General features: G+C 36.9%; 1 protein-coding gene across 1 annotated transcript in view; it reads left to right on the top strand.

The window, feature by feature from the left end:
- LOC108693908 (proton-coupled amino acid transporter-like protein CG1139) overlaps positions 1–204 on the top strand; it is an 18,629-nt gene extending 18,425 nt beyond the window's left edge. The window contains exon 8 of the mRNA XM_018203105.1: positions 144–204. Coding sequence (XP_018058594.1) covers positions 144–150 — 7 coding nt within the window. The 3' untranslated portion in view covers positions 151–204. The remainder of the gene's footprint in view (positions 1–143) is intronic.
- The last annotated feature ends 8,187 nt before the right edge of the window (positions 205–8,391 follow it).

Below are 8,391 nucleotides of genomic sequence, written 5' to 3'. Positions count from 1 at the left end.
ATTTATATACATAGAGCTTTTGTACTTGTCGAATAAAAGTTTCAAACTCGTTCGGCATCTTGATTATGAATACGGTTGGAATATATTCGTATTTACGTCAACACAAAGAACGACGAGATGACAAACTTTTTTATTCTTTTCAGGGATTGAAACCGGAGCGACGGCGGTGTTATCTTAATCTAGTCTCTGTTCGTAGTCCGCAGCCCGATGAAAATACCGTCGGCGCGCCTCGTAGCATTTTCCATTTTTGTCTTCGGATGCAGCTCTAAAGCCGCCACCGTTTACGCGCGATTCAGCCTAATCACGACAACTGCGCGGCGGCGGCAGCGGCAGCGGCGGCGGCGGCAACGACGACGACGGCGGCGGCTGGAAAAACCGCGAAAAAGGCGTAAAGCTCGTGAGGGACAAAAAGCGAGGAGAGCCAGAAAAAAGGAGAGAGAAAAGAGGGAATACGGCGAGAGAAGCGCGCGCTGACGTATAATCGCGTCAGATCACCGAGGCGTCAATGGCTGCTGCTGCTGCTACTGCTGCTGCTGGGCTTATCACGCACACATATAGAGACACACAATGATAGAGAGGGAGAGAGAGTAAGAGGCAGAAATATGTGGAAACTGGCAGACACGTATCGACACGACGAATATACGGTGTGTGGGTGCATGCGAAGGCCAGGGGGACGACGTTGTGCAAACGGCGAGAGAGAGAGAGAGAGAGAGAGAGAGAGAGAGAGAGAGAGAAAGAGGGAGAAGGAGGACAAGGGCACTTTCTTTCTCTCTCTATCTATTGGAAAAGGAACCAAAGCAGAAACGGCGGCGCGGCGACGGCGGCGGCGGTGGCGGTGGCGACGGCGCGAAGAGAGAGCCTCAGCGGGACACGGAAGGGTGCTTTCATCACATAGAGGACACAACCCCTTTTAGTAGCCACCGCCGCTACTCTTCCCCACGTCCTAACCTAGCATGTCCCCCGTTACTCTTCGGGGGCTGTCCTCTCTTTCTCTCTCAGATTTGCTCTTACAGACTCCCTATGCCTGGCCGCTCATCCATTTGCCAGTTCAAGGTGGCTGCGTTCATTACCGGAGGATACACCGGGTGTGGTGTGGGACTCCACCGAACCCGTCGTCGGCTTCCCTCGCCATACTTCCCTCGCCGGTCAGCCCCCGAGAGAAAACGTTCCGTTTAATAATTATATCGATGAGTCGCCAAGGACGTCGGAACGTTCAGGGTATATTGCGTGAAAGCACCAATTGCGAACGCTAAATTTACCGAAAAAAATTTGAAATATCCTCAGAGAAAAACATTTTAGAAATGATCTATTATTTTGCGATATATCTAAAAAAATGTGTACGAACTAGATTGTTTTATATTATTAATTATGCATGTGTTTAATCATATTCAAAATAATTGTAATCATATTCAAAATATGTGATTTTATATATACTATTAGAGAGATTTTATATATACTATTTGTATATATAAAATAAATTTGAAATGTCATGTGAAATTTTTATTAGAAATTAGATTTTAAAATTTTGAAGACAAGATATTAAGATCGAAAATATAAGATGTTTACATTAAAACCGGTAATTAATAGATAGTAGAAATAATAGGTATTAAATAATAATAAATATTTTAATTTTATCAGAATTGTTAAGTAATTTTAAAAATCAAAAATTTGTTTCCAGTAACAATCACTTGGCATTCTATGATTAATTATAAAATCATCAAAGAATATACTTTCAAAATATTATTCAATCATTTAGAAATGGTCAACGTATATGTTTATATGAACTGTTGCACCTGTTGAAACATGTAAAAGTGATCGCGTAAGCACGTGGAAATATCAGAGTAAAATTGAACACGTGCGTGTCCCTTTCATAAATAAGTAATGACTGACCAACCGAGAGATTGTTACTGAGATTTTCCTTTCTAATTGGAACGAAACGAAGTCCCTGCACGGAATGGCGGAGATTAACCGACCGCAAGAGCGCACGTGCACTTAAACAGCCGCTAATTGCTAAACCGAGAGAGACGGGATCGCCGTTAAGCGCCTCATTCCGAGTTTCCCCGTTTTGCTAACAGGGAAAGTATATTTTTTACAAAAGCAGATAATTATTAACCCCCTCATTATCAGGGAGGATGGATGTTAGAGGTATACATATTCTGATATTAAAAGACTAATATAAAACTTTATCTTGCTATGAAAAAAAACATACAAAAAAGTGACATAGTTACACAAGAATTTTTTCATTATAATATATGTATTTAATAAGATCTTTCTACAAATTGTGATAACAGATAAAGAAAAATTTAATACTTCAGCACGCAATTTGTACAATAGATAGAAATCTTAAAATATTTTTTGAAGATTTCAATATTGACGGTATAAGAACCGTAAGTTCTATTTTTATCAAAGTTATTTTTTAATTAATTTTTCTCTATAAATACAGCCATATTTATAGTGTAACATTGTTTGTAGGATATAATCATAGTCGCAGATACATATAAACAAAATACATATAAACAAAAAAGCAAAATTTTATATTTTAAAACATGATTTTATACACAGAGAAATGTCAGTATTGACTAATATATATAAGATTTGAAGGTTTTTTTTAATCAAAATTATTTATTTTTCTTTATATTTTTAAAGAAATATTATTTTTTTCAACGTATTCGCGATTGCATATATTATAATAAATATATATAAATAACAACAAAATCTGATGTACTTTAAAATGTGATTTTGTACACAGAAATAATAATATTACACAGAATAATAGTACACAGAAATAATAAATAGTATTAATATAAAAATCATAAATTTATAAACATAAAATCATAAGAACATAGGTTATTTATTTTCTCTATATTTATAGAAATCTTCTTTTTAGGACGTATTCATGATTGCTTATACGCAAATATATGCAAAGTCAAGTATCTGCGTATCTTTCGAAGGCATACGCGCATCTTCATGTTGACAGATATTCCGTAGCAACGTTGACGTCGGCAAGTTCACGATACTTCGCAGAAACTAACACGATGAGCAGAAGGAAGCCGCGTAGGAAGCGAAACGGTCGAAGGAGGCGGATGGTAAGACAGGATAAGCAGATATTAACCGAGTTTACGGTGGCGGGTGGCGGGTGGCGGGTGACGGATGGCGGGTGGCTTTGGGGGAGGAAAGGAGGAAAAGGACACTGCGTAGCAACCAGAAGGGTTTGCTCGCGGCTTTCCTTCTGCCGATTTCCTCCACACTCTCGTGTTGCAAGGCAAAGATGGAGAAGAGGAACGCGCGTCTTAGCCGCCGTCACCGTTTCTCGCCGTCGGAAACAGGGAACCGGGCTTCTCTTATCTCGAGTCTGCAAGACTGCCTCCGGTAATACCGTGTGCCGCTAGAAACCCTTACGAGCGACGAGAACCCCGTGAAATATCGTTAAACGGCTTGGTACCCTTTTCCCACCCACCTCTTCCACTTCGATCTTCCACGAGCGATGATCATCCACTCCCGTCTTTTCGAACACTTTACGCCGACGATCACCCCTCCGCACGTGCACCGTAACCTTCTCTTATGATAGGAGGATGATATTCACTCTCATTGGCAAGATAATATTGTGTCAATAACAATGGATGTCACATGATTGTCAGCTATCAGTCTTAATATAGGCTGTGTTCCAAAATTTATTGCCAGTATACTGAAAATCTATAGTTTACGTTACGTGCACTATAGATTGTCAGTACTGACAGTAAATTTTAAAACACAGCCATAACTTTCTCTCATTCAATGATAAATATAGTACAGTATTTGCAATCAGTAAATCCATAAATATCAGTGCACAGTAAAGAAAATTATATTCTTTTATATTCTACTTTCATCCTTTTAAATCTCCTTTCATCGTTTTGAAATCTAATTCGTTAATTTTTTCGCAATATAATTTTACATCATGATTCTGTAACAATATATTAAAATATGTTTCGCTTTGTTTCTCAATTTTTAAAAATTTTTAACTCTTTTATAAGAAAGATTCTACTTTCGTCCTTTTATGTTTCGAAATCTAATTCGTTAATATTAAATTTTTCCGCAATTTTACAATCAAATTTAATTATTCATGATTCTGTAACGATATGTTAAAATATATTTCGCTTTGTTTCTCAACTTTTAAAAATTTTTTACTCTTGTCTTTTAGCGCTATATACCTATAGTTGTCGATTATACCTTCACGAATCTTAAGCTTTTCAGAATTTAGATTTACTGACACGGGCATCTTCGCGTGGGACACGAAAATGGGTAACAAGAAAACGTCGAGGAAACGAACGAGCGCGCTTCATTATTCGCGACGCCGACACGCTTCGTTTGTCCCCGGAAGTTGTGCTTCAGGAGGGGTGACGTCGACACCAGGGCCGAGGAAGAGGAGGGTGAGATGCGAGGAAGAGGTAGAACAGAAAGGAGAGTGAGGTGTAAATGGGAAGTCGGGCCAGAGGGGTGGCTTGAATTAATACAATCACGCGGGGGTGGCTCACCACTCGCAGTCCGTGGTAAAGAGGGTGAGAAGCAACGAGAGATAACCACCCCTTTGCTTGTCATCGAAATTATACGCTGCCAACACTCGACCTCGTTTACCATGTCGACTTTCTCTCCTCCTCCTTACGCGATCCGTCTTGCTTCGTCTTTCCCTTGATAGATAATTATCAACAAATTTTTGGTAGTTGAAAATACTTGTAGATATATCAAGATATCAAATCATATTTGGAAATTAAAAGTCATGTAACAAACATGTTTAGCAATATCAGTGATGTTTCATTATGATAATAAATTTTTGTTTTTAAGTTTTTAAGCTATTAACTAATTACCGCGATGTTGGAATCGTGACGTTGTAAGCAAAAAATACACGTTGAAATATCTTGCATGTCATTTGTAACGATTGTGAAAAATTTGGATAAAACAAAATAATGAGACCATTTTGAAACACTTATAAAAATGAACGGAAGTATCTTTACTTTCTTAACTATCAATAAATAATGAAAGGCACATGAAATAGAGGCTTCGTTTTTTCATTTCACACATGCTTTTACACATTCTATTTTATTCTATTCTATTCTATTCTATTTTATACTAACTGTTAGAGGAGTAAGGATAACTTCTGCTTACTTTTAAAACAATATTATTATTTTGTTTTATCCAAATTCTCTTTTTATTTACAAACGCATTTTCTTGCTTATGTTCTTGCTCACGATTCTAATATGACCGCGACGACTAGTTAGAAATTTAAAACTCCGATTTTGTGGGTTATAATTATATATATCTATAGAACAAAATTTTAAATTATAAAAATTAAGAAAGTGAAAATACAATCATTCTTGAAAAAAAAGTGAAAATATTTCACTTCTTGAAAAGGAGTGATAATTTTCACTCTTTTTAGAATAAATTTTCACTTCAAAAGAGTGAAGTCTCACTTTTTTTCAAGGGTGGTTGCATTCACTCTTTTGGAATGAGATTTCACTACAAGAAATTTAGAGTGTACCTCATTACTATTTTGGAAAAATTATGTGACTTGGCGTATATCATCGGAGCATCGAAAATACGCTCACCTTATGGAAACCGAGTGAGTGCGAAAAAAACATTTCATTCCCCGTGGGAGCGCACGCGGAATCGGGTTACGGGGGTTTTTAATAAAATCAGACGCCCGCCGAGGCGTATCAAATGGAAATATGCACGTTCGGCCGAGAGATTTTGCGGGCGGGGTGAGGCCTGCTCCGTTTGTAAAACGGGGGTGCGACTCGATAACGATGGAATTCATCCATCCATTCATCCATCCTGCCGCGCGGAGGTGGGTACACTACAGCGCGGAGAGAGCGACGAAAAGAAAATTTTTTTTCTTCCTTCATATCCTTCCGCTTCCATGGGCCTGTATCGTAATCAAGAAGACATGGAGCGAATTAGCAATTCGGTTTCGCGCGAGATTTCTCCCCCCCCGGACAGTTCACGTCCGAGGAAAATTTTTCGCGAAAGTATTGATGCACCGCACCTGTCCACCCATAGATATTTAATAAATATTCTTAAGCATTTTATTAAATATCCAAAAATATGTAATTTTTAAGTATTCGCGCACGGGGAGAATTTTTTCTTAGAATTTACCCTAAAAATATGACAATCGTGGAACAACATTATATTTCGAAGAATTTTAAATCTCTCATTCATAAAACTACATTAAAGTAAGCTTGATCAATTTTATTGAAGCGCATGGTAAAAATATTTAAAGTATTGTATTGTATCACAATTATTACATTTTTAGGGTAAATTTTAAAAGAAAATTTTCTCCGTGCGATATCCTTTAATATATATTTTTAGTAACAATAAATAAGTCACACAATATAAACATAATAAATAATATCGTGATTATGTCGTTAAGGAATCAAATCGTACGTACGCATTTTCTGAAAAAAATCGTATTTTCGCTATATTCTTAACTTCTGTTAATAAGTTTTACTAAAGGAAACATAAAAAATATTTCTTTTAAAAAAGATTAGTTACACACATTCCTGTATTTGTAAAACAAACATTTATATTTTGTTTTTCCCGTCCTTCATCTCCAGAGATATGATCTCCTCCAAGAGAATTCTGATTCTTTATTTTGTAGAAATGTGATTATTTTGATAAGAATTAATCATATTGCTCTGCTTCATTTAACTTTATCGAAAGCTTTACGAATTTGATGTTAGCATCAAATTGGATGTCTTGGTTGGATAAGAGTCAAAAAGCTTTTTCAAAAGTATCACCTTTCCAATTCTGCGATGGAGGACGGTAGGGTTCATCATGTGTCGAACTGTGTCATGGTGAAGCCGTGCGGAGTACATGGCGCGAAGTCGATAAACGTGACAAATGCGAGATACAACCAGGACGCGGTGTCGAAGGAGGCGTCGAAGTTGCGCCGCGAACACTTATGGGACGCCATTCGTTTTATGGGGCTTCTTATCGGCTCGCTGCCAGACCATAAACGCATTTTCGATGTATATAAGGCGACGCATTTACTTGCTGGTAAGTCATATTCTTTTTTCTTTCTTTTTTTCTACGGAATATCTTCAAAAAATAAATACCCAGATTACGTGCGTACGTGCATATCGTGAGAAATATGTTCGATTGAAAAGTAACGTAAATTGTAATGAAAACTTAAATTGATATATTTCATTAACCTCTTCTCATGGACGAATTTTTAAAGTTTGGAGGTAAAATTTTAGTAACACGCGATTTAAAAAAAATGACAAATATTATATCTGACTGTGATGAATATTTATTTGCCATATTTTAAAAATTCAAAACTATTATAAAATTAGACATACACATGTAGAACCATTTATTCAATGATTTTATCAACTATTAATATCTGAGATTAATGGTTGATAAAATTGTTGAAAAATAAATGGAATAATGCTACGATTTTATGATACACAAAATCATTAATTTATATGTTTTAATATTTGTTATTGTATACAGAAAGTATTTTTATATTAAAACAAACTGTTGTAAATTATTTGTTTAATTAAATTTTTTACTTTTGAAGTAAAGGATCTTTGTGAAAAATTACACACGCGATACGTTTAATGGATTATATTATATTTATTATTTTTCAGGATTATATGTTCCTTTGACTAATGTTAGTATTAATTTGTTAACGTTAATTAAATGTAGGAGACAATATTAACGAAAAAATATTTAAAAAACAAGATATTGCGAAATATCGAAAAATTGTTAATCAAAATAGTTTTGAATATCTGTATTTGATAAATATTTAAGAATATTCCCCGTATTTTTGCTCCGTACTTTTACTGCGTATCTAAAATCATAGAGGGATATGTAAGGAGAAACATGTAGAACAGGAAGATTGAACAATCGCGAGAAACGGGTTCTGGAGATTAGATATCCGATGTCGAAAGCTCTTTGCTTTTGGACTTTTTCTTTTCCGACTATATAGAACTCGATCTCCGAGTTTCACGAAGCTCATCAGTCGCTACCGCCGTCGCACTCCTCCGTCTCAGATCTCTCTCCTTAGACATCATGGCTCTCTTATCAGCGACTTGCAGGTTATCACTGGCGGTCGAAGGTTATGAATTAAAAAAGACGAAAAAAAGGCGGGAGGAGGGATAACAACCGCCATCATCTCGGCAGAGTGAAGTGTGATCGCGACAAAGAAAGGAGAGAGAGAGAGAGAGAGAGAGAGAGAGAGAGAGAGAGAGAGAGAGAGAGAAGGGGGGGTAGAAAGGGGGACAAAGATAGAGAGGGAGAAAGCCGTCTGTCGTCTTGTATATCTACCCTCGTACGGTGGAAATTTCGCTACGGGGGTGATTTTCTGCGGGGGATGGCCAGCCCCGTCCCCGCTTTAAACCTGATTGGATGCAGAGTTAT

The sequence above is a fragment of the Atta colombica genome, unplaced genomic scaffold (genome assembly GCF_001594045.1).
Source record: "Atta colombica isolate Treedump-2 unplaced genomic scaffold, Acol1.0 scaffold111, whole genome shotgun sequence".
Classification (NCBI taxonomy): Eukaryota; Metazoa; Arthropoda; class Insecta; order Hymenoptera; family Formicidae; genus Atta; species Atta colombica.
Note: the sequence above shows the minus strand (reverse complement) of the source record. Positions and strands in the feature narration are given on the sequence as shown.